The sequence below is a fragment of the Athene cunicularia genome, assembly GCF_003259725.1.
Source record: "Athene cunicularia isolate RWA chromosome 1 unlocalized genomic scaffold, athCun1 chr1_part2, whole genome shotgun sequence".
Lineage (NCBI taxonomy): Eukaryota > Metazoa > Chordata > Aves > Strigiformes > Strigidae > Athene > Athene cunicularia.
Genome location: NW_020799092.1, coordinates 14,928,848 through 14,956,132, shown reverse-complemented (window position 1 = coordinate 14,956,132; position 27,285 = coordinate 14,928,848). Strand labels below are relative to the sequence as shown.

The 27,285-nt window shown below is 37.5% G+C and overlaps 1 protein-coding gene across 1 annotated transcript; it reads left to right on the top strand.

The window, feature by feature from the left end:
* Window positions 1-26,907, top strand: SYT10 (synaptotagmin 10). Its single transcript, XM_026863609.1, has 7 exons — window positions 1-58; window positions 5,001-5,358; window positions 11,231-11,795; window positions 23,803-23,923; window positions 24,243-24,414; window positions 25,867-25,996; window positions 26,564-26,907. The coding sequence occupies exons 1-7, from the start codon at window positions 1-3 to the stop codon at window positions 26,633-26,635; spliced, it is 1,476 nt and encodes a 491-aa protein (XP_026719410.1). The 3' UTR covers window positions 26,636-26,907.
* Window positions 26,908-27,285: the final 378 nt, after the last annotated feature.

Sequence of the window (27,285 nt, the reverse complement as noted above, 5' to 3'; positions counted from 1 at the left end):
ATGATACTTTTGGTTATGAAATTTTATCAAGACTATGAAGATGGTGTTAAGGACAGAGGTCAGTAAAGAAAGATCATCAGAAGTGAAATGGTAACTCCATTGAAGTCGCTGGAAGATTTTCCACTGACCAGAAGAGGGAGTGTGAGAAAGAGGATCTTCACATTCCTGAGTTTACCCAGCATGAGAACAGGAATGGCAAAAGCATAATGTTGCACATCCAGATGAATATTCAGAAAGATGTCTTGTTCTGTGCAGATGTGGAGTATTGAAGATGAGCTTCAATTACCAGTTCAGAAAAAGAGCTGTCAAACAACTGCTTGTATTTTGAGATGATTTTTCTCTTCCTTCATATCAGAGAGCAGTGAGGACATTGTTTACAGTATTGGCAATTAGTGTTGTGCCAGCAGAGTGAATATATCTCCTTCTGCTTCTAAAAACTTACGCAGTCTTTGAATTTGTCACCAGATCTACATCTTTAAATAATACTTACATATGTGAAGTGCAACTCTGATCTGATGACACATCCATCCTTTAGTACCCATTTTCTTTCCCATCCAGGTTTACTTGGCAGGGATGTGAAAAAAGCTCCTAGTCTGCAGAACTGTCTTCCAGTGTTTTGTATTCTTAAACCAAGCTTCCTATAAAAAGATAATTTAGGAGACATATCCAGTCCCAGACACACAAAGGGTCTGGGAAGCTCCATTTGACTACTTCTGCAGACAATTTCAGCCTTCATATAAGAGCAAATCTCTTGCTATTGCTTAACTGAGTGACTGCCACAAGTGTGGAAATGAAGCGATACGCTTTTTTATGTCAATTTATGTGGCATATTGATTGCTTTTTAACAATTAGGTCATTAGATGTAATTTTTTTTTGTTGTTAATGAACTATTTTTTTATCAAATTCCTGGTAATGAAAATATTTTGTGTTTCTGTTTAAGTATTTGTTGTATTATGAAGTACAATATATGAGGTTGATTTATGAGTAAAATAGCAAAAATAGAGACTACCATTTCTACAGCTGCTCAGTAGAATTAGCTCCTTTGCTCTTGAGACTTCAGGTGTTTTGTGTGATTATTTTAGGGCTATAAAACATACATTTTGTGTAAAGATTTTGGGAATTACTTAGAATTTGAAATAGTTTAATAGAAATACAGAAAAAAAAGCTTAGAGAAAGTTGAAGTACAAGAGGGTGTTGAAAGGAGACACCAAGTTATTTGAAGGCTTGAAAAATGTCTTGCAGTGAAAAACTTAATATAGAATAGTCTAGAAATGCTTTGATGGAATGTTTTTCAGCTGATACTATCTATTCATCAAATTGAAACTCTACTGGAAGGGATCAATTTTCATATTTCTGGTTTTGAAATGTTTCCAGCTTTTTATAATTGTTAAATCAACCTGTTTCAACATTTTCTAAATGAAAAAAAATACAATTTCAGTTCTAAAAACCTTTCTCTCAAAATATAACCTAATTATGCCAACCATCTCTAAACTGAGCTGGAAATATTGCATATGACCCCAAATTTAATTGAATTGTTTTGTTTTATTTCTGATAGATCATCAACAGTTCTGAGAGTTCTACTTTTTGTCAGGCTTTGAGAATGGAAAAATATTTTGTCCACCTTGATTGAAAATTCATCTGGTTCAATTTATCAAAAAAATGAGGTGTAGCTCTGTAATAATATATTAAATGCACTTATAACCATGTGTATTGGGTTTATGTGGCAAGATTTTGGTAGCGGGGAAGCTTCTGTGAGAAGCTGCTGGAAGGTTCCCCTATGTCCAACATAGCCAATGCCAGCCGGCTCCAAGATGGACCCACCGGTGGCCAAACCTGAGCCCATCAGTGACAGTGGTAGCACCTCTGGGATAACATATTTAAGAAAGGAAAATAACCTGCACAACAGCAGCCAAAGAGAGGAGTGAGAACATGTGAGAGGAACAACTCTGCAGACACCAAGGTCGGTGAAGAAGGAGGGGGAGGAGATGCTCCAGGCACTGAAGCAGAGATTCCCCTGCAGCCCATGGTGCAGCCCATGGTAAGGCAGCTGTGCCCTGCACCCATGGAGGGTAACGGTGGAGCAGATCTCCACCTGCAGCCCATGGAGACCCCACACCAGAGCAGGTGGGTGCCTGAAGGAGGCTGTGACGCTGTGAAAAGCCCATGCTGGAGCAGGCTCCTGGCAGGACTTGTGACCCTGCAGGGGACCCACACTGGAGCAGTTCATGAAGAGCTGCAGCCCATGGGATGGATCCATACTGGGGAAGTTCATGGAGAACTGTCTCCTGTGGGAGGGTCCCCACACTGGAGCAGGTGAAGAGTGTGAGGAGTCCTTCCCCGGAGGAACAAGAGACAACAGAAACAACAAGTGATGAACTGACTGCAACCTCCCACAGTCCCCCTGTAGTCCTGGCAGGGAAGAGGTAGAGAATTTGAAAGTAAAGTTGAGCATGGGAAGAAGGAAGGGGGTTGGTTTTATTTCTCATTATCCTGCTTTGATTTGATTGGTAATAAATGAAATTTGGTTTTCCCCAAGTAAGTTTGTTTTGCCCATGACAGTAATTGGTGAATGATCTCTCCCTGTCCTTATCTTGACCCATGAACCTTTCATTATATTTTCTCTCCCCTATTCTGTTGAGGAGGAGGAGTGATAGAGCAGCTTTAGTGAGCACCTGGCATCCAGCCAGGGTCAACGCCCCACAGACCATTCTCTGTCACTGAGGCCAACTCACATGTAAGAGCCTCTTACCATACTATTAAAGTCTGTCATCTGCCAAAACAAAAGAGCCACATCCAAATCACCTATTAAGAATGATCATCAGCCTGCCCTAATTCCTGATCCATGGCCAGCAATTGGCTGGGAGGGTATGAACTGTCCCAGTTTAAAACCATTTCAGGGACTGGTATAGGCAATTGAGTTTCAAGTCCTGGTTTTGTTTCCTGGCACAGTTTATTTTATTTGCATTTTGTATAGGCTTGTCTTATGAATCATATCATATCTTTCAATCTCTCATACAAAGGCATGAAATAAGCAATGACTGTAAATTAGAACTACAAAAATACAAATAAGAAATACAAATTTACAACAAAGTGATTAATCATTGAAACAAGCTGTAAACTCAGCATCTCTTAATGTCTTCTCTTGTTGTCAAGATAGGACAGTCTGCTGTAGAACATGCACAAGCCAAGTAAAAATTACTGGGCTGAGGAAGGATATTAGTGTAAACAGTAGATTAAACCATATAGCCTAATCATCCCTACTAGGGATAAATTATCTAGAAAAAATAATATGCAAAAGCATAATTTGCTTCTTGTTTTACATTATTATTAGATATAATTATGCATCCGTTCGTTTTATGGAAGCATCTTAAATCAGAATTTGCCATATGAATTTCTTAAGCTGACATGCATATTCCAAGGGCTACATTTAGACATTTAACTACAGGCAGAAAAGGAGGATATCTTTCCCAGAACCAGCAGGAAATGGTCAAGGAGGCATACTTCTGTTCAAGACAGGGCAGCAGCTTGTGCCAAACTCTTCAAATCAAGAAGTCAGTTCCTTCATGACGTGGGACAGAATGTATGTGAAGTAAGGTTGAGCAGAACTGAAACTTTGAAATCTCCAGACTACAAACATTTTCTATTTGCTTTTGCTATTCTCACACATTTTCATGTCAGATGGGCCTTAAGTTCGGGGTTTGTTACTGAAAGATGTATCTGGATATTATATATTAATAAAGAAAACATTCCCAGATTTTCTACTGGAATCTTCATCTCTCAAAGGGACCTGTGAGGTACATACTGTTCCCATGGAGCTATTACATACCTAGAGGACTACTTTTCTTCCTGTGATCCTGTAGAAATAATGTGTTTGAATTCTTGGTGCACTTTTCTACTGGTTCAGTTTAGTAGCCTGTGGGCTGTAGCTACAGATAGAAAATATTAGCTGTTAAACTGTCAAAACTTGTTGTAACAAGCAGAAGCAGCCATTACTTCTGGGACATTTAAGCAGGGTTTACCAAGTACTTTTAATGCATACAAAAGGCTCTTTTCAAAAGGAAACGGATAATTTTAGTTGTATTTTATAATGTTACATGATACTGAAAAAATCAAAACGAAACATGTCACTTAGACTAAAACTCCTAATTAGGGCTCAACTGGCATTTCTGGTGATCCACCATCTCCTAAAATACAAGTCTATTCACAGAATTTTGTTGGTATGAAGTCTGCTCTCCTATCTTTGGCCATGCTATTGGATATGCTAACTAACTGTGGCAGAAAAAGTCAAGCATAGGGCAGCAAGGGTAGCTAAGTGTACAGTATGATCTCTTTACAACTTGGGGCATTGTCGTGTACTCTAAAGCCAGCTGCATTTTCAGAGCAGAATTTTAGATATTGATGTATATGTGCTTTCTTGGTCTAACACAGTCTTGGTCCAGAGATTGATTTAACTCTAGAAATTTCTTTCTGACAGAATAAATCCTGTCCCTATTTATGCCACTTAAATGTTAGGTTTTAACATGTTTCTAAAGCAGTTAGCACACAGAGTCAAAAGTTTGGCAAGTCCTGAAGAAATTTGTGTGTCAGCCAGGCGGTTCAGAACTGGCCTATCTTCATGTGCACTTATAGAAAATGTTGACTGTGGTTTAACTTTTTCAGCAAGATGTGTACCTGAGCAGACACCCTTTTGACTACAATGGCTAGGAATATACAGGACCGTCTGGGTAGTCCCTTCCTGAGAAATCTGACTGAGTGCATGGCTAGTGGTACAGATGTTCCGGCCCCTGTCCCGAACAACAATTAATGGAGTATTTGGAAACAAATATTGGAGTATAATAACATTTTAAAGGTAGATATCCAAAAGGAAAAAAGCATTAAATAGGACTTTAAAGCTCTATGCAAGATAATGATCAAAATGCTTCTATCTCCTTACCTGTGACTTTTTTTTTTTCTCTCTGTGTTTGTCTGTCATGATGATCTTTGTTTCTAATTCTTTGCAGACATCTCAGTCAGTCTGTTAGCAGTAGTCGTCAGCTTCTGCGGGCTTGCCTTGCTGGTAGTCTCTCTTTTTGTCTTTTGGAAGTTGTGTTGGCCCTGCTGGAGAAGTAAACCTCTCACTTCCAATGCCAGTAATGTCCCTCAGAGCAACTCCAGTGCTCCTACAGAGGTTTTTGAGACCAGTGAAAAAAAGGAAGTTAAAGAAAATGGGAAACCTACAACAAAGGTACTTGAAGCTGCATTGAAAATTAGCCACACTTCACCTGATATACCAGCAGAGGTCCAGAACGCACTGAAAGAGCATCTGATCAGACATGCACGCATGCAGAGGCAGATCACTGAGCCCACATCATCATCAAGGTAAGTAGGGGGCACTCATGTTCATGGCACGTTTCCTGGGAACAGGTAGAGCCAGAATGCTCTGCTGAAAATTTCCAGGATCCTGGATTATTCACTGACTTCTTAACAGTTATCGGTGAATCAGCAGTCACATGAAGGCAAAGCGTCAGTGTCCTCTGAACAGAATATTCTGATACATACAGTGTACCTTCAGTTATATCATTATTTTAACATATGAAGATCAAATCTGTCTTCTGTTTCTTTGGAAACATATGTTGCTACTCTAAGCATTTCCATTTTAGATGTTGTATATTGGAAAATCTCTCAGTGTTACTTTTTAAAGTACTGCAAGTCTGGCTTTTCACAGAGATATTTTTATAGATACAGCAATTGCTTTTGCAGATGAAAGTTTCCCTCTCCACTAGATAAATAACAGTCTCATTGTTGACAGCACATTTCTTTAAGTCATGGTTTGCCACTTACAGAGGAATTAAAATCCCAGTCTGAGAATGTAGATTCATATAGACTGATCTTAAAACAGTACAGATTCTGTATATATCTTTAAATAAAGGACAGGTACTGCTTTATATTGAAAAGTAGTGAAGACATGTGCAGTGACCTATAGTTTAAAAAAGAATTTTCTTCAAATACTATCAGCAAATTTAATGCATAAAAACCAATGAACTGCAAAGATCTCTTTCTACATAAAAGGGAATGTTTTGTAAACAAAGAATGGGAAAATGAAAGCTAAAGGAGTCAACTGAAGTACTGCATAATGCCATGTTAGAATACAATTACTGTGTATGGAGTAGCTTTCCCTCAGTAAACCATTTGCTAAATGAACACATGCTACCAAAGGGAAAAAAAAAAAAAAAAAAAAAAAAGCGGCTCACATTCCCAATGTTTGTTGGAGGCACAAGATTGGAGAAGACGCATGCTTTACATTTAGTGGGCACATACTTTCTGGTCTTCTGTGAGTCCCTAAGACAATCTTCTGCCAGCTGAGTGCGCTCATTGAGGTGGTGAGTGCTGAAGTGCTTTTTCCCAGCTATTCCAACAGCATGGAACAGCCAACAGGCAACTGCAGGAGGCTCCCAAAAATGAGAGCACTCCAGCCAGGGGATGTCTATCTGACTTCAGCAGCCGAACCATCTCCTGAATTATGAGACTGTACATCTGGCTTTAAGCCACATTGCCCTGGCTGTGCCCAACTCAACTACTGTATCTATCTGCAGAGAGGGAGCACAGCATCCAAGCCACTCTGATGAGTATTTCCAAAGTACTAAAAAGACAACTTTGAAATTGTAACTGTTACACTAAACACAGAGGGGCCAAAATTGATACAGTTTAGCATGGCAAGGATATTACACTCACTACTGCCTAACAGGATATTAATAGGAAGAGTTTTATCCATCATGTACCAACAGGTAAATGTGTAAGTAATCAGACTGTCTGCCTTCCTGAACAGACAGAAGAAATAGCTGGCTGGCAAATGGACTTGAATAGTCCCTGTGGTACTATAGGGAAAGAAAGAAGTTCCAGGGACATGATCCAGAGCTACTTCAGGCTGTGAAAATATTCCAGCAGACCCCTAGAGTGATTTGGACTGGGATCTAAATGCATATAAAATATCTGTGAAGCGAAGGACAGTTTTACAAAATTAAAAGCTGCCATCAATCCTACTCTTTCTGCATATGTTGGTAACTGTAAGGGAACTTTTTAATTTTTATCCTCTCTAGATTATCAAGGTTAAATCTCCTGAGAGGGACAGTTCCTTTGCTTTGAGTAACCCTGATTGTCCCACCTTAGCCAATTAATAGCAGGGTGTTTGGAGATACCACCTTCCTTTACAGTTTGCTGAAAAACTCCACCCTTGCTACAGAACATGTTGAGAATGAGATGTGTCTTTAAAATTACCCATAAATGGTCCTTTCTGTGATTGTAAATGCATTTTTTTTCTATACCTCTGCCTGCCTTAAGGTAGTCTTAACCTTCTGGCAGACCATATAAATTATTGCTGCCAAGAATATTATGTATGAGATTAAGGCTGGACATCTATACCCGTTTTCCAGATTACCCATCCATTGTGTGACAGGATGTTGGATCACAAAACAACTAAAACCTGACTCTGGGGTCCTTCATTGGGGACCTCTAAACAAAAGGGAACCATTAGCAGACACACAGGTAGCATAACTGTCTCTTGCACTATCTTCAACCAGCACCACCTTGTTGTACTCAGGACTCCTGAGTCACCTGAATGCACCATCTCCTAAATGTATTCTATTGACAGAGGTTTGAAGAGAAATGTTTGCCATCTGTATTGTCTCCTCTACACTGATCTCACCTGAGCTGGGGCAAATAAAAAGGTTGTAACCAATTCTGTGATAGGTTCATGCAGCCATCAGTTCTTAATAAAAGAAATGAAATCATATTAAGTCATTGTAAATGAAGCTTAAGGATTTTAAGAGCCATTCAGAGCACTAATGTGCCTGATCACTTTTTATAGACTATACATTTAACATGGAGACATGTTAGTGTAGGGAAATGATGCATTTCTGCTTAATTAGAACTATAGTTTTATAGTTCCCGATAATACCTGCTTGTCAAAAAAAAAAAAAAAAAAAAAAAAAAAAGCAAAAAAAAGCAGCTCTTTAGTCTTTGATCCCAATTAACCAGTAAACTACAAGAAACTAAGTCCTGCATTGGTGGTGTTCATTTACAAACATTTTTGCTCTGTGTTATTGAGAACCACTATTCCCAGTACTTTGTGAAAGTATTCTGTAATATAGTTTATTGCTTCTATGATATTCCTTTCTTCAGATGTTCACCTGTATTTTCAAAGGACATGCTTTTTGCTCTTTAGCATTAGGTGGGAGAGGAGCTTATCATTCATCTCTGCAAAGAGTAAGTTGGTTCCCAGGAGGCACAAAGGCAAAAGTGAGGTGTGTAAGAATGTTAACATAAAACAAACAAACAAAAAAAGCAGGTCTGTTGACTGGTGATTGCAAGAGGGAGACAGCAGCCTCTGTTCTGTCTAATTGCCACAAGTGCTGGTGTCCATTCCTGGAGTATAATGTCATCAAGGAAAGCTAGACCAGAGACACCTCTAATAAATCTCAAGAAATATAATAGATCAGCATCCTATTCTTTTATTTTGTCATACATGTCAGTCTTACTGAGTTAGAAATAAGCTTCACACTATCATTATTCCTGTTCAAGCACAATTTTATATTACTGATTTACAATCACTCAAAATATATTTGTTCTAAGTTATGGAAGGTATGTGTATTATAGCAGTTCTACATGTAAGAGCCAGTAGAGGTTGAAGTACCTGGATTTGCACATGTTAGTAGCTTCACAGCATTTTCACAACCTGGTTGCCTTGACATCCTTGTACTTCATTATCAGAGTCATTAATTCCTTTGTTATTGCAGAACAAAGGAAGATAAATATGTTGCCATGACAACAATGAAGCATCTTAATAATTAACAGACCAATTAGCTATCTTGGTGAAATGCTGTGACTCAGAACAGATAGTAGGCCCTGTGTAATTAGCACTTTGGCTTCCTAGAGCAAAAGTGCTGCTGGTTCCCACAGGGAACAGTGATACAGCTGCACTGTTTTACTTAGTGACATCTTGCAACAAGGATTTCATCCACTAGAGGATCTTACGTACATAAAGTTTGAAAATATGAAAGAAGGTTGGTACCTTAGAAATCATAGATTTGGGGGTTTATACATTATTTTTACAAGTATTAACCTAGATCTTCATAAATGCAAGAGAAGTCAAGGAAAAGAGAATTTGCCATGTACCCATTTTTACTCAAACTGGAAATGCCACACAGTTAGCTTCACTGTTTCCCCTTCACAGGCAGCTTTTTCTACTGCTTGTCTGTGGCAGAGTTTGAACATAATTATCTGGGCATCCCAGGACTACAGCTGCAGGTGTGAGGAAGGCATACCTGCACAGGTTTCCTTAGCACAGGTAGAACTAGTATTAACACAGGTCTTTCTGGACTTCATGATGACTCAGAGATACTAGAGAGCTACTGCCTAAATTGCTGAGTGCCCAAACATTTATTGTCACTACATTTTGGGTGGAGTTCAGTTCCTTCCCTGTGGTTGGCACACTACAAGTCTGGACTTCTCAAAGGACAAAGGCACAAGGACAGCCCTGAAAGTCCTTGAGGACAGTATTGTACTTTTCTGACTAGTTAGGGTCTTTCTACTCCTCACTCCATTCCAATGTGGGCATCGTATACTGTGAATTCAGAGAGTTTTAAGAAAAAATAAAATCTTTTCAGCTTGTCTGTTTGTAAAAAAAAAATGTAGAATGTGTTATGAGAGGGGTGTATTTTTCATCTAAATTTGAGATCAAAACACCTGGACTTTTTGGAGCTACTTCAAATCTAGACTATGAAGTTCTCCCTCTCCTATTCTTGTGTTATGCTAGGACTGCTCCATGCACCTAGCAGTACTGAAACAGCCAAAACGGGAAACATTCTTATCTATTATTTAATGGCTGCAGATTACCCTCTTGTATCTCTGCTCAGCTGAACTGTGGTAGTTCTGTGCTTCATGCCTTCTGCAACCACTTCACTTACAGCAAATATACAAATAATATCTATGAAATGAGTCCTGGTTGCTTTCAAATGGACAATTTGCATTTCTGATTTAAAGAAAGAAACACACAGCTGTGAAACCTCTTGTTTTCAGAACACAACACCATAGGGAAACCAAGCAATAAGGCAAGGCTGCATTTGGCATTAATAAGCAATTGATCGCAAAAAGCAGAGGAAATTCTGACAATTAAATTGTTTTTTAATGGCAACTAAGTATGCTCACAGGAGGAGGCAGTGAGCTTTTCCAATACAGTTTGCTGGAGTAGTGAAGTATCAAGGAAATGTGAAAATGCCCCCAAAATAAACTGGACGGTGCGGTCATAATGGCACTGGCTGATGATTAATTCTATGAAGGTTTTTGACAGGTGTTTTTATACTACTGTAAGGCTGTATGAAATGCCAGGGATTTGATTTCATTTTTCATAGGAAAGGCACAAATTTCCATTGATGTTCATGAGTCAATATAAGCCTATAAATACATATGCTTATGCAACACTGTATTCAGAATTACAAGGATTTAAACATGTTGTTTCTTGGTAGGAGTACAAGAATCAGCTTTATAATACACTACACAACAGTGTGAGAACAGAAGGAAAGAAAACCCATCACAAAAAAATGTTTACCAAAACTTTGACATGTATTGCATCCAGAACAAAATGTTCCCAGTATGACTGGAGAAGGCAGTCTGTACCTCGGTGTAGCAAATACCAAGCAGATGTATGTAAAATGTTGTAGGATGACAAGGCACTATGCTGAAAACCTCCAGATATAGCTCTGCATGGCCTTTTCATCTGTCTTTCACAGTGATCAGTATGAAGTTTGGTAAATATTTAGTTGGAAAACCACCACAGAATGCCTTCAAAATCCAGGAAGTACTGATGACAGTTCTGCAAGTGATTTATTTTCTGCCTGACTATACTTTACTCAGGCCCTAGCACAGTGGGATCAAGCAGTGTTTTAACTGTCAACTTGTTCTTTGAAAGAACCTGAATTCAGTTTCAGCTGCATAGCCTGCAAACAAGGTTAGAAATATATGTATTACCAGGGCACTGGGTGTCTCTTAGGCCAAGAAGTTCATTCTGAATGTTCATTTCCTCTCAAGGGTGTTTTAACATTTGCAAAACATTTGGGGGGGGATTATTTTAAAAATATTTTAAAGGGATGAGCCCTTACTAATTTGGTCTTCTTTTATTTTCTACTTAGTAATAGCCAGATCTTTTCCTGGAGATAACCATGGCTTATTTTGTGTGTGTGTATGTGTATGTGTTCAGGCACAATTCTTTCAGGAGGCACTTGCCAAGGCAGATGCAAGTGTCCAGTGTTGATTTTAACATGGGGACAGATCCAGTTTTGCAAAGGGGAGAGACAACAACCAGCATTGGGAGAATAAAACCGGAACTCTACAAACAGAAGTCTGTGGATTCTGATGGGCAACAAGAAGATGTAAAAACATGCGGAAAACTTAACTTCACTCTCCGGTACGATTATGAGAATGAACTTCTGGCTGTGACAATTGTCAAAGCCTTAGATCTGCCTGCTAAAGACTTCACAGGAACATCTGACCCCTACGTTAAGATTTATCTGCTTCCAGATAGGAAAAAGAAGTTTCAGACACGAGTTCACAGAAAGACATTAAATCCTGTTTTTGATGAAACCTTTCAGTTTCCTGTAGCCTATGATCAGCTCAGCAACAGGAAATTGCATTTCAGTGTTTATGATTTTGACAGATTTTCTAGACATGACATGATTGGGGAAGTTATTCTTGATAACCTTTTTGAAGTCTCAGATCTCTCCAGGGAAGCCAATGTATGGAAAGACATCCACTGTGCCACCACAGTAAGTAATGTGTTCCAAAAGCATTAATGTGATATTTTCATTTCTCTTCTGTAATTTGTGGCAGAGCATCCAGTTTATCAGCGAGAGTTTTAAAAAAAAAGTTGTCAATATTTTCCTTTGACCATAGAGAGTAAGATGCTTAGGAAGCTATGCAATTTAATTACTAAAAATCTTCTAGGAACATACAGTCATTCTTATGGCTCATTAATTAGGTTTATTAATTAGATAGTACATCATGAAAATCACTATTTAACAAGAACAATTAACATTGTCCTGTTAGCAAAATACCCTGTCCTTCAAAATGACCATCTATTGAGGACAGGGCTCATTCTGCTCTTGTTAGCAGATTTTCATAGGTTGGGAATCTTGTGAAGGAAGAGAGACAGTCTAAAAATGCTTGAAATCTGAAATGTTCTTTCCTGGCTGCTTAGGGTCCCCAGGAGATATATCTGTGTTGCTTCTGGTTATTAACAAAACTCAAGAGACACAACACAAGCAAGTACAGTTAGGAAATAGAAATTATTTGCTTATCATTGCAAGCAAGAAAGGAAGGTCTATTCATGGATGACAAGATGGATGATAGGCTACCAGCAGAAAAAACACCAGTCTCCAAACACTGTCTTTATTAACTTTGAAATCCAAACTCACCTGTCTGGAATTTGAGGAGAAAAAAAAAATTAAATGGTGGTATGTGGTGTGGGGTTTTTTTTTATATATAGAAGTTTTCGCATTCCTAGTTCTGTGGAGATAGCCAAAACAGTCTGGGTCATCCCTGGGTTTGAGCATGGGCTGGACTTCCACAGCAGGGATGAACAGAGGGCAGAGCAGTAGTAGACACTGCTTCAGTGACAGAAGCTTCATACCATCCCTTCAATAGATCCAGAGACTTCCCATTTTCCCAAATTTCCCAAATGCTTTCATGCTGTTCATACCTGTTAACAGGGAGGTCTAGGTCTGCATGACTAGAAAGACAAAGAGGTCTGGTATTTCCTCAACAGTTTGAGCATGAGCACTGTATTTTCTAAGAAAGGAGAAATATTAGGGAGCAGAGCATAGTGGAGACAGTTTCTGAATGTGAATTCACAAGAACAGCTAATTCATTTTAGCTGCTGGGTCTACCAAACTGGTTGAACAGCCTTTGGCACACCTCCAGAAAACCGCATCTGTGTATGATTAGTTTGATCAAGCTCAGATTTCAGGTAAATTTAAGAACTGTGTTCTCAAGCTTAAAATTGAATCTGTGTTTAAGGTCTTGGAATAATAGACCAGTAATTTTTAAAATTTCTTCTAGCTTCGATATTATCTTTAATACTTTAGTACTGATTTAAATGCTCACTGGTCCTTTGCAACAGGCATGTGTGTGAGATTTTTAGCTGATAACTAGAATGGTTTCAGCAAATTAGAATCCTTGGACTGTTCATCACTGGTTTTAAGCAGATTGAAATGCCATACCAAATTATGCAGTTAGGAGAGGTACCGATATACATCTGGATAAAAATGGTTGCTAATCTTAGTGCTGAACTCTAATTCAAGTTTCTTCCTCACTAAGGGTTAGTACATGCAGTTATAGCGTTTAATTCACTCTGCTGGTCTTTTAATATCTATGAAGTTTAAGAGAAAGATTAAGCATTTAGAGTTGAGCCTTTCAGCCAGTATAGTTTACAGTATTCCATGCTTATGAATAAGTTGTCTCCACTTAAACCATTAACAATAAGCACATAAAATTGAGGTAACTTCTAGTATTAGGTGACCACATCAGCTTTCATAAGTCTTATACTGTTCTCAGAAAATTATATAAGAAATTGTTTTTTCCTGGCAAAATCCTATAAAATGTCTTGTGCAGTGTGCTGTCTTGTGTTTTACTTCAGCTTTTTCATGTCAATTAAAATTGGTTAGTAGTAAAGATTTCTAGTTCTGCCATTTCAGAAAATGTAAGATAAGGGAGCCAATCCTGCACAGGAATAAACAGTGCATAAGATGTTAATCAATGGGGAATTATAGTCTTAAGCACCAGATCTGAATTTACCAAAGTCACTAACTAGCAATTAAATAACTAATGCTTGCCAGAGTCAATTGGACTTGGATTAAGCCTTGAAAAAAAAGATCCAGCTGGTTCTGCAATTAGTGAAAAAATAACTGTACTCCAGGCAAGTGTGCTTTGGTGTTCAGAAAAATATCTTTTAAAAACAAACTGGCTGTCTCAGTGGGAAGGTCCTTACTTACACAGTAGAGCATAGGAATCAAGATGGCATTCTGTAAATATATTTCTATCATGCTTTTTCCTTCTTCATCTCTGCTCTGTTTTATTGTATGTTCTGTGAAGTTTTTTTTTTAGCCTTTTGTTTAGACGTGCTCCTTACTCCCACTGTTTTGCTCATGCTGTTGCTAAAGGATAGATGGTAGAAAATGGTAGAAGTGGTATATCAAGGGATAGGTCCAAAACTTTAAAAACACAGTAGTAATCTCTCCTCAGTTTTGAGTCTTTTACATCTCTTCCATAGTCAAGAATTTTCTACTCAGAAAGTAGGCTGAGGGTAAAAAACATACCGATTACCTGCTTGGAAAGAACCTGTTTTTATGACACAGGCTCTGCAGTTTCAAAGTTGAGCATCTACTAGACAGACTTACCAAGGAAATGAACTGCAACATTTTACCAGTGAAGGAAGTTACCACAGATCAGGAGATTCTCTGCTATTCAAAGGCTCTCTGTCAGTAGTTAACATAATTTTAAAAAGATTTGCTTGGACATCCATAAAGAGTTTCTGTTTGGTACAGGAAATACAGTGTGGGAAAAATCAGACTGGATTTTTGCAGTGTTTCCTTTTGCCATAAAATCAGTGACTCTCTGGGAATCTACACTTTGAATACTTTTTTTTTTTTAATATATTTTTTAATACTTTTATTTATTTGTCATAATTGTAATTTGAAACTATTTTATAGAAGTGCAGGATTGTCCCACCCCCACTCATTTTTATTCTTATGGTTTTCAACTGTTGATATTTATTCATCTTTTGTAGTTTGTATTTTGTTCCTTTTATTTTCCTTCATACTATTGTTTCTCTGTTACATGTTATGTTGAAAATCTACAGCTATTGTACAATATATAGCATGTACCTGTTGTAAGTGCTAAAGCATTTTCATTTCTTTATGTTAAATTATCAAGGTAAATTTGGTGTGAAATTGGTTGTGAAAAAGAAGTATCCTAGTTATCTGATGATATTAATATCTCCCATTTTTGCTTATACATGGGTGATTGAATTTTCAATAAATAATCCATCATTTGCTTCTGTTTGTTTGATTAATTTAAAAAAAGAAAAACTCAAGAGGCAGCTTTGGACCACCTATGAAGGCTGTTCAGTATTCTGGAATACTGTAATTTTTAATACACTTCAGGAAATTAATTCATAACATCAGAGACAAACGAATAATATCAAATTGATTGTTTAGTCAACATATCTAGCTTCTGTTTTTATGAAGTGCTTTTGATTTTTGCATACATTTCTGAGGATTTGTTACTATCAAAATAGACCACATACTTTAAAAAAAGAAAACTCATTTATTGGAATTGCTAACAAGCAATTAAGTGCAAAGAGTCAGTGTTGTAAAATCGTTTAGGCAAAAAGACCACCTCTTGTGAAAGTTTATTAACTTCCTATTATAATTTTTAAAGTGATTGATTGCTTTGGAAATCTCTGCCTCTAACACCATTGCCTAAAAAACTTGGCAAGTGACTGTCAGAAACATTTTTTTTCCGAAGGTATTCTGGGAACTCTGTTAATGTAACCAATTATAGAAAACTATGCAGTTTGGGGAAAAAAAAATAGGGCTCAGTTTAGATGAAAGCCATTTCCAGCACAGTGGTAGTCTCTTGGGGATGTTAGTCATGGAGCTGTCATATATTTGTAGCCTCTTAAATTATCTCATGTGGACAGATGGAACTTGATTATTATTACATTTTCTGACACCAGCCATTTCAGTGCTGCAGTTTTCTCATTTGTGAAGTGGGATATAAAAGAAGGTTATGTAAAGACACAGACTTCATGTGATGATCATGATGTGCGATTGCTGTTTCTAAAGCATTTGGAATATAAGTGAATAGCACTGTTGAAAAAAAAAAAAAAAAGTGCTTAAATACCTTTCTTAATAAGCGGGACTTTTTTTTAACAAGCGGAACATTTGTCTCAGTTCATTTATCTCAAACACTTGCCAGAGTAGGATGTCACACAGGTAATCCTTCTAGCTGTTGGCCTCTGTTATGGAAAGAGATTCTTCTGACTTTCTGATCGAACAAGAATGAAGCCCAACTCTGCAGTTCATCCAGAGCAATGGCAGTCATTACCTTTGCTTAGTTTTCTCCATAGTTCACTATTTCTTAAGTGGACAAAAACAGGCACGCTAGACCTTACTCTGAGTAAGGCAATAGCGATATAGAGCTGAAAAATATATGTCTTATGGTAGTCAAATTCTGAGGTCACATTACAAGGATTGTCCTGTTTCTTGGTGTTTTGAGCAGCACTTTTAGGGAATGTTTTATCACCACCGGTTTAGTGGACTATGCCCTACAGATAGCCATCCTCATCAGAATGGACTTAGGCTGTTAGTGTTTCTGGAAATGTACATAAAAGCTTTAACACAATGTTAAACAGGCATGAAAGAGTAAAGGCTTGTCAGTATAGAAACACTTAACATCTCTATAATGGGAACAGCTCATTAAGTCTCCATCTAAGTTGTTGAAGGCAATTAATACATTTAGCTTCCAATAATGGGAACAGCCCCTTCAAAGCCAAGAATAGCTGGCACTTGTCATTTCTACTCAGGGACAGTGATATAAAGGATTTATGTGATCACCTGCTGCTGTGTAGATGAGAGAATACTCTGGGTCAGTCTTTACATGAAGTGTATTGACGTTTTTCATTTAGGTTTGGGACTGCTTTTGGTCTGGGTAATAACTAGAAAAGACAACGGAGGAAGAGTGAATTTTTGTTTAGTTACTGAAAGCAGGAAAGGTTTCTATTTCTACTTGTTTCTTTTCATTTGAAATGACAAATTATTTGAATATTCTGCTTTCCTAGAGGCAAACTGCTACTTTCAGTCTACCTTAACCATAAGAAATATTAGATGAATAAAGAATATGGTTTCCTCAAGGGAAGTTAATATCTCTGCATCCAGGCAGTACCATGGTAGCTATGCTAAGGTGCATGGCTTAACTGACCTGCTGTGCCCTAAGGGCTGTCTGTGTTTCTCACTGCCAGTAGTCTCTTTGCAGTCAATGCATTGCTGCTTTGGAAGAGCATCTTTATATGGGAAGCCACATACATTTTGTCTCATTCACATGTTGGTAGATGTCACAGTTATTTCACAGAAGTACCTCTGTTCTCAGCTGTTCCCAAGCAAGAATGGGCTTCCTTGCTGACTGGCAAGATAAAACTACCCCCGTGGTGCATAAGACAGATGGTTATGTACAGAGGGAATAACAAAAGAAGCACCCAGGAGACTTCCTGGGGCGCTATTGAGAGCATTCAGCCTGCTGGACCCAGCATGCTATCTCAGAGAGTCCTGTTTATGCAATCAGAACTGCAATCAGCAGCTGTGCTTACCCAGAGCAATCAGGATGTCAGGCAAGACCAATATTAGGCCTCCACAAGCAGAAGATGCAGTCATTATAGAGCAACAGGTCCCACTGCTTCCATACTGTCTTCCAAAGAGACAAGAGCAAACACAAACTTCATTGATGCATTTCCCAGGACAACAGCTCAATCAGTAAGTGGTGCTGGGAGGAAGAAAAAGAGCTGATTTGATATGCAAAGAATAACAGGAGAGGAAAATAAATATTAGCTATGGGGACCAGGTTTCCAAAGTAAAATCCCTTCAGATGCAGTAGAGTTAGTTCTCCAGTTTGAGCTTCATGAAACTTTTGATAATTTCCATCATAGCATAAATACCATCAAATTCTAAATGCATAGATGAGAAAACAGACAGACAAGTAGATTTCTGTACTGTTCTTTCCTATACTTCTTTTAACTCTTGATTGATACTTCAAACCCAGAAATGTCTTAATACATTCTTAGTTAACTGAGAGGACAGGTTTCCCTTTTCTTTGTTTCCATTCAATGCCCAACATTTACCATTATGTTTTATTTTATACCTGATCCTTGGAAAACAGGAATATACATAATATGTTTCTAAACAGAAAAAGAAAAAGAGACAGAGAGAAAAATCTGTCCTTTGGGCGAATCATCTTCCTGAAGTATTCAAGTAAACCAGAAGTCTAGTTCTGCCAATGCATTTTTCTTTAAATTTGCATACTATACAAAAAAGCAGTTTTCAGTGTGACTGATGAAAGCAGCTAAAAGTCTAGGAATATAAATGCCTGAATAACTTCTTTGATATCTAGAAAATTATTATTAGTTAGTGCAGATGCTTACTCAAAATACAGCAGGAAAATAAAGAGGAAAAAAAATTTGCAAATCAATTAAGAATCTGGTACAAAATAAATTCATACCATCCTTAGTATTTTGGCTATGCTATTCTAACATGCAATCTTTAAAACATCATTTAAATTCCAATTAATAGGAAAGTGGTTCTGGATATTAAGTTTAAATTAAGAATTAAAATGATTACTGTGGATTATGATAATCTGAATGATAATGAAAGTAACAACAAGGAAGTTTTTGAGGGGTTTTAATTTTTAATGCAGTATTAATTATGCAAATACTTGTTACTTTAACCATGGAAATTCATGACACACTAGTAACAATAAGTGTGTACATTTTTTAGTTCCAGTAACATCCAGTAGCTCATTGTAAGAATCCATAGTGAGATGCTCTTTTAAGGCTTTGTTTGAATTGAAAAACTTGAAAAACTAAGGAAATAAAAGAAAGAAGCATCAGTATACAAATGGCCTAGAGTTCAAGTGATCAAAAAGTGATCCAAAAATGACACCTTATTTCACATATTAGTTCCCTACAAGCTTTTCATTCCTGCTAGCATAGGAAACCTGTTAAGATCTTGGAGAACCATGGAAGTTCTTACACTGACAGTAAATAATTCTTCCTCTTCAGTTAATGGTTATGGGTAGTGATGTGTGAGAAAAAACTACCCTGAACATGGAAGGATCTCAGTTTGAGTTTACAGAGGTTCCTAGCTAAAAGTTGTCTCTTCTATTGAATTTAATGGAAACAACTGGGAAATTTAATTGGAGTATGAGACAGCAAAGCTTTCTCCATCAACAACAGTTCTAAAAGCTCAGATCAGGCTAATTAATGCTTCTCTCAAGAGCTTCAAGCTTCCTCTCGCACCCCTCCCCTCTTTATCCATATTGTGAGCAGGGAGCACAACCTCTGTAGAAATGCTGCGGCTTCTACAGGCACATGTGAGAATGTGAGCACCTGGTGTCCACTGGATACAATAACAAAAATCATAGAATAAGGACCTTTTCTCTGACTTTGACAACCCCTGGACAGATTTCCCAAGAGCCCATAAAGCAGAGAATGTGGACAGAACCTGGGAAACCTAATGGAAATAATGATTAGCACATCTACGCAGGTGTTGGTTCTTTGTGGGATGAGAAATATGGTATCTGAAGAATCTGTATTCTGTACATAAAAAATCCTCAAGTTCATCTGAATAGCTGACACATGCATTTGAAATTGGTCTTTTCTTTGTTTCCAGCATTGCTGTACCAGAAAATGGATTGGATAGTGAGGTAAACTGGGAGCCATAAAGATAACTGAAGCTAGTATAGTGCTTACCACCATTCCAGCTCCTTAGTTCTGTATGATGGCTTGTGTACACAAAAGGGAAATAAATGAAGAGATATGCAGTACCAGCAAATGCTTCCTTTTGCCTTAGTGCAGCTGTGCTCGATGCTGTTTTTTTCTGCATCCGTTATTGGAAGTTGTGGGGAGAGGAATCATTACAAGCATCTGTAAAGCTAGCTGTTATTTCAAATCTAAGTTTAATTTAAAAAGAAAAAGAAAAACTCAGAATAGATCTAGGAAAGAAATAAAATTTCACAAGTGTTACCCAAGTAATGTGGAATTCTAAGTGACTATATGATACATGTAAGACAGTCCCAACCATAGTTAGAAATTTGCATGAAAGGCAACCACTAGGTCCAGGCCTGTGTCTTCTGAGTTGTGTTTTGCTTGATGTGGACTGAAATGTAGACCTGGTTGTTGAGGGCAATCTGTGCCTTGGCTTCCTCAGATTTGATTTGATCGAAGGGTTCCTGTCAGATGATGTGTGAACTTATTTATCTAGTGTATTATAAAGTGAGAAAAATACACATTTTCCAGAGCCCTGGGATTCTGAAGTAATTTATAAATCCTATTTTTAAATCTCCATTAAAATCAACAATACTTAAGGATCCAGGGCATTTAAAAATGTTACTCATGATAATCAATGTGGTAGACAAAGACTGCCATGAGAAGTTTCAATGCTAGGCCTTACTTTGTTCATTATCTGTGTCTGACACTGTGTATTCAGCTCCAAATTAATGAACCTCTAGTGCTCAAGTTAACAAAAAAAGTAGGGGTGAAATGGTGATTTCCCAGACATTTTACTCAATACCCAGTCTCTGATGCTATCATATATATATATATATATATATATATATGCATAATTTTAATCTTAGTCCTTCAAAAGAATATTTTAAAGTATGTAAAGTTGGGGCTTCACACTGTGTGATTGATTTCCAAATAACATTTACTTTAATGATGCATTTTAATATCTTAATCCCCAGTTGCCCTATGACTTTTAAAGGGCCTAAGAAGATATTGTTGGTTCACTCAAGTATTATGAAAGACCACTGATGTCAGCAGATACTCAGAGTAGAAACTGAGTAAAAGTCCTATTCCTTACTAACCAAAGGCACTGTCTCCAAAATTTTCAGTAAACATTGGATGCCACAACTAGTACCAAATTAAATTTAAATGGTGAAATCATCAGAGTTGTTTAAAGGATTCTTAAAGAAGTTGTGTTTTAACTCAATTTGAGGGCCTTGGGAACTCTGTCTGTGGTGGCAGTCTATGACAGACAGTTCTCTCCAGCAGGAGGAGTGTTAAATGGTGCCTACAGACTAGTGCAGGGTAAATACTAATTTTATTTCTAGTCCTTTGATCTTACAATGAGTGACTCATAAATGTTTTTAATATAGACAAGATTCTACTAGTCTACTGCAGAATCTATCTATTGAAATAGTGCCTAGACCAATATGAGTGTTGTTGCACAATAAGAAAATCAGACATTTCAGGGCAGCACAAGCCATATTTTTTCCAGGTATAGGTCATAGGTGTCCGAAAATGCCTGCATAAACAGTGGAGAGGTAGAGAGCCTTTTCCCAGTCTTAAAACCATCCCTTACCACTTCAAACTGAGTACTCAATACACAGGTTACAGAGCTCTGGTAACTTCAGTACATCTGCCCTTTGGACAGTCTGCTGTGTGGTGATTTGTTTCCTGTGATTTGTTGATCAAGTATTTCCTTTTGCACTAAGGCATTTGCTTATTCATTGCATGGTCTAAAACGCTAGGTTTGACTGCATTAGATTTTTCAAGCTCTTTTTCAATATTTCTGTACATGATGTTCAGAATGGAAAGGAAAAGGACTGAGCATAAGCCTTAAATGGTTGCCATTTTGTTAAGCACAGATGCTTTGCTCTGCTCTTCAAAAAGTATGGTAGAGTAACCATATGGAGTTTTGCAAGGATTTTGTGCAATGCTTATTTTAAAGTCTTTAAGTCATGCTGAATGCTAAATAGTCCCGTTTGTAGTCTTGTTTATCATTTGAGCTCACCAAATCTGTGTCTATCCAAATTGTCTTCAAAAATAAATAATAGAATACTCAAGTTCATACTCCCATCTTGCAAAAATTATTTTTTTTCTGTTCACCTACACAAGTCATCTCTCCAAAGAAGGAAGAATTAGTCCCTTTTCTGAGCTGCCCACTATGTTTTATGATCCAACCCATCTTCATCACCTGTCTCAACATAGACCTTAAACTTTGAAGCACTGTGTGTGGAGGAATCTATGTTTCCTTTTCAAATAAGAGAGTGAGATCTCTTTGACATATGGATATGAGGAACAACAATCAGACTCTGAATGCAGAAAGTAATGCTAGTAACAGAAGCTGTGCTTAGAACAGATTTCAAATATGACCAAAAAAAAATATAACAAAGAGCACTTGGAACTTTAACAAATAACTGAAAATTATTACACTTCATTTGTTCAAGTTTTATTTGTATTTCCTGAGATAGAAAAGTGAGTTTGTTAATGGACTCAGTGGCACAAAATTCTGCACTCTGGTTGGGCTAAGATGTCAAATAGCTTTATTTGTCTTATGTGTACTGAATGAGCTAAATCATTTTGAAATCCTGAGGAATTTGAAATCTTGAAATTCTGACAAGCATGAAATTTGCCCACAGTGCATGTTCACATGCTTATCAGTTTGTTAATTCTCAGAACAGAATCCCAGCAAAATGACTGAACATGTGAATTGAACAACCTATACAAAAGTCAGTATCTTATTAACAGTGTAACAAAGAATTTAAAGCTATTCTAAAACTGCGTTCTTCAATTTAAAGTCTGCAATGCAGGGAATAAAAAATACACATAAAACCCAAAACCCTGAAGCATGTGAACAAGACGATCTTTACTCAAGAAAGTTCTGAATTACCTATTTCAATTTAGATAGAGTATTAACCCAAATGATGTCAATAAAACTCTTCATAGAAGCAGCTGAAAACTGTGAAAAAGAAGCCCCAGTCTGTCTCATGACTATAAGCAATATATTTGTCATCTACACAGCAGTCATTATTTTAGTATGTATCATTTAAACATATGTCATGCTTGCCTTCCAATGCTGGAATGGCTGTACCATAAATCCAGCAGTTCTCAAACAAATTTGTACTCTGTAGGTTTGACAGATAAAATATTGAAACTGAGAAATTAAAAATAAGCTTTTAAGTAGTAGTCAAAAAAGGCCTTTGAGATCACCTGATCATACTTGAGAGTGGCTGCCTTATAGAAGAGGCTTCCTTACAAGCTCATATTTAAAAATCCCGGGTTGCTATAATATGTAATTTTTTGTGAACTTTTTTTGGGGTATATTTAAAATCTCTGAAGAATGGGAACAAATTAGAACATAACTAACATCTCAACAACTAACCTTTTATGGTATTGGAATAATTATATAACTGTGAGAAAAGAGAAAATAAGAACTGATGGAATCTTTTTCTTAGATTACGTTTCTCAAGTGTTGTAGTATCTGAACTGTATAGCAACATCATATCACATGAATTCACAGCATATTGTCTCAACATAGAAACTATCTTTTTTGTGAGATTATTAAGAACCATATGGACATATCCATCTTTCTGAGTATATTATCCTCCAAAAATTTACTGTTGAGACAGGAAAGTTGTAGGTGTTACTTCTTTACTTTGCTCTTCTTCTAGAACAGAACCCCTCAAAGCACAGTGAGAGCAATGAAGCTAGCAACTTTTACAAGCACATTTATCTTTCCAAAGCACTTAGGATAAACTTTGTATATGCATACATGTGTGCAGAAATAAATCTCCTACATAAATTCCAGTGGGTAAAAGGCATGTAAATGTGTATGATCTAAATATCTCACCAGATTTTTTTCAATTGGGGGTGATGGAGTTTGAGTCTTCACAAGAGCAGAACTTGACATTCTATATTCAGCACCTTTTCATTTGTGTGAATTCAACACAAACATATCAGGAATCCAGAAAGTTTTGACTATGCTTTTGTTTTAATTTCTCAGTTTAATAATTCTACATCCCATCACTAAAATATTATCCTGTTGGTAGTCTTTCCATCTTTTATAGAGATGGACACCTTTTGTGATGTCTTCAAAAGCATCTGAGGCTGCAAAAGAAGTCTCTCAATGTTAAAAAAAATAATAATAATCTAAATTTTTGCATGATCTGAACTGAATTGTTGGCAGTTTGGTCAGATTTCTAATCATTGCTTTTCTTTTTCAGGAAAGCATAGATTTGGGTGAGATCATGTTTTCCCTTTGTTATTTGCCTACTGCTGGGAGAATGACATTAACAGTCATCAAATGTAGGAATCTCAAAGCAATGGATATAACTGGCGCATCAGGTGAATCTACTTCTTCTTTAAATAACAAGGCAGAGTCTATTCAGGAAGGTGACAAATAGGAACTCCTTGGTTTTTGTGTGTTTAACATGGTTGTGAAATGGAAATAGCAGGAGAATGGAGACGGGCCCTGTTCAGATGTGTTGGCTATCGTTCAGAATGCCTATAGCTTTCCTTTGCATTGACAACATATTGAAAGCACTAAAATCTTTGTAATTCTTTGTCCTATCAATATGACATTCTTACTAAAAATATTGCTCTTACACTACATATTTGAATGACTTTGAGTCAAAATGCACACAACTGATTATCTGTTACTCAGATCCGTATGTCAAAGTGTCACTGATGTGTGAGGGTCGAAGACTGAAAAAGCGGAAAACGACCACAAAGAAGAACACACTCAATCCCGTTTATAACGAGGCCATCATCTTTGATATCCCTCCAGAGAATGTGGACCAGGTCAGCCTCTCCATTGCAGTGATGGATTACGATCGGTAAGCACAATTTGCTTTCTGACCATTAACCTTCAGTGAGAAGTTACCTGATCACTGCAAGCAACTGCTTTCCACCTCCTTGAACTTTCAACTAGGTTCAGTGCCACAAAAGATAAAGCCTTTGGGTCTTTTCCTGAGGAGGTTTAAAGCTTCCACACCTTTTAGAGTTCAGGCCATTTTATCTGCATAGTAAATAGCTGTGATGAGGAAGAAACATGGTTCAATCTTCTTATGAGACACTAGCCTTGGCATACATTTCTGTCTGCATCTGGTGTCTGGACTGTGTAAAAGCTTTAAAATCAGGTATGTCTCCCAGTTCAAAAAAGGCCCTCAAACCTCTAATTTCTATTTAAATGGCAGGTGTTTGAAATCAAAGAAAATTTGGATGACTAAAAAAGAATCAGATGCTAATTACATCATTGAATTAAGTCATAATTAATTCTTCAGTTGACTCAAAAAAGAAGCTTTGTAACCTTTGGCTTCAGCCCTCACTGATAAGACATCTGAGCCTCAACTATCTATGTCCTCACCAAGAACTGACAGGAAGGGACTCCTGCTTAGAGTGGCTCAAGGACTGCAGGTTAAACTAGACAGTGACTGACAGAATCATGCCCAAGCCAAGTCTGCTTCATTCAAGTAATGAGCTCTTGAGATTGCAGGGCAAATAAACAGTGAAAGTCCAGTTTAGCAACATGAACATTCAGATTGTTTTTCCTTGCCATCAGATTTCTGTCAGGAAGACTTTCTCAGTCAGATGTGAAAGGGGCACTGTGTTGCTGTTAGGGGAGAAGAGCACAGCAGCTTGTACACTTTGAAGTTCTCTTCAGCTGTTTCTTTCAAAGTGTTTGCTAAGAGGAAGTTAGGAAACTTTATTCTAAGGTACATATAGACAAGATACAGAAAATTACTTTCTGGAGTCCCTCAACAAGTCTATGGCACTGCCAGGAGTATGAAGTATTATTGTATAGCCTGTTATGGCTATGCCTCTTGCCTTTCACAGTTTTTACTGAAGTTCCAATGACCACAGCAGTCAGAGCTCAGAAGTGTGAAATATGTCTGAAGGATTTGCAGCAGGAAGTGTATTCCCCACCATTTTCCTTTACTTTCCCACAAACTTTAAGCATGCTTTCCTTCTAGATCATTTGGTATATTCTGGTCCTTTTCTGTCCTTGTATCTTTTGGGTTGTAACCTTTTAATGGCAAGAGTTAAGTCTTCATTGATATTTTTATAGCTGCTGGAAGTGTTCTGGTAGTGGCTGGAGGTTTTTGATGCAACCATTACAGAACTTAATATTACTGTACAACCACTAAAACTAATATCTGTAATAAATAATGTGAAAACTTTGTACATGTATTCTGTGCTGCACTAAACCAGTGAACAGAATTATACATCAGATGTTATTAAAACTATTTTTATTTTTAAAAAAATTTCTGCCTCTCTGCAATTCTCAGAGTAGGGCACAATGAGGTCATTGGGGTATGTCGGACAGGAATTGATGCTGAAGGGCTTGGAAGAGATCATTGGAATGAAATGTTGGCTTACCCACGTAAACCAATAACTCACTGGCATCCACTAGTAGAGGTAAGAAGCAGCAAAATTTTTTCCTTCTCTGTATATTGAATGTTTTTGTCTCTCTCACGCTTAACGTGCTTCTGAGAATCATGAAAATAAATGCAGCATCTATGGATATGTGTTTCTCTGTAGAAAAATGAGTTGCTCTCTAAGGCATCACAGACCATTTGGTTTCCCCACTGTGTAGCACATGGCTGCACAGCATGTCCAGTGACAGGCAGAAAAAGCCCAACAGCAAGACTTCAGCAAAACACCTAAAGAAGAGTGTGAGGGCATGGAATGTGAGTCAGTGCAGCAGAGAAGCCTCTTTTTAGACATTTGTGGCTCTCTGGATTATGTAAATTTGGAGACAGAGGCACCACCCTGACAGGTGAAATAAACCCACACCTGTGAAATGAGTCAGAGGCATTTTTAGGAGGTCACTTTAGGAATTTTCTTCCATTATTAGTTCTGCTGGAGACTTTGATCCAGAGATGTGATTTGGGTTCTTCTTTGAGGGACTGTCTCATCCTCTGACATGCGTGTGATGCACAGCCAGATATGATGACTTTTGTAAAACTAACACTTTTCTTGCAGTTACCTGGACGAGCAACCAGTTTTGATAGCCAGGGATCATGTTCATCGCCAAAACCACCGCTTACGCCCTAGGGAACGAGTGGATTCATCGTGTTCAGTATCCAGTGCTCCCTTGTAGCTCACATCTACATAAACAGAAGGTTCAGCTTCCGCATATGAACTGTATCCATATTTTTTTTATTAAAATACATTTTTCCTATTCTAAGTCTTATATTACACTTTATAATAGTTTCTTAATGTATGACTAAAGTTGACTTGAGCCAAATATAATCCTTCCTCATACAAATTCATTCACCTGTTTTCTCACTGGCATATATCCAGTATCATATCCAAGCAGTGTTTTGATATGATCTATATCTTTGCATAGACAAAGAAACCAGAAAAAAAATCCCTTAAGCAGTTCAAAACCATTGCAGCTTGTAATGCCTAATTTTTTCGAGGGAGATAAAATGTCATATATAGCTGATATAGTAAATTTCCTCTAAATTGCACTAAATCCTGTATGACTTGTCAAGATTACACTTCAAACTGAATGTTGCATGAAAAAACAACTGTTGTCATGTTTTGAGTGTTTGGAAAATCAGTTCATTCCTTGGGCAGGGAGGAAGGTCTGATCAAAAGGCCACTGAAGCTGATGAGAAGGACCCCACTGGCTTTACTGGGGTTTAGTTCAGCCTTTATGGAACAGGTCTCACTACTGGATCTATGCAGTTATATTTTTT

Coding starts and splice junctions, on each gene's coding strand:
- SYT10 (XM_026863609.1), top strand. CDS start 1: ATGATACTTTTGGTTATGAAATTTTATCAAGACTATGAAGATGGTGTT. Junction 5,359..11,230: donor GAGCCCACATCATCATCAAG/GTAAGTAGGGGG, acceptor GTATGTGTTCAG/GCACAATTCTTTCAGGAGGC. Junction 23,924..24,242: donor GGATATAACTGGCGCATCAG/GTGAATCTACTT, acceptor TCTGTTACTCAG/ATCCGTATGTCAAAGTGTCA.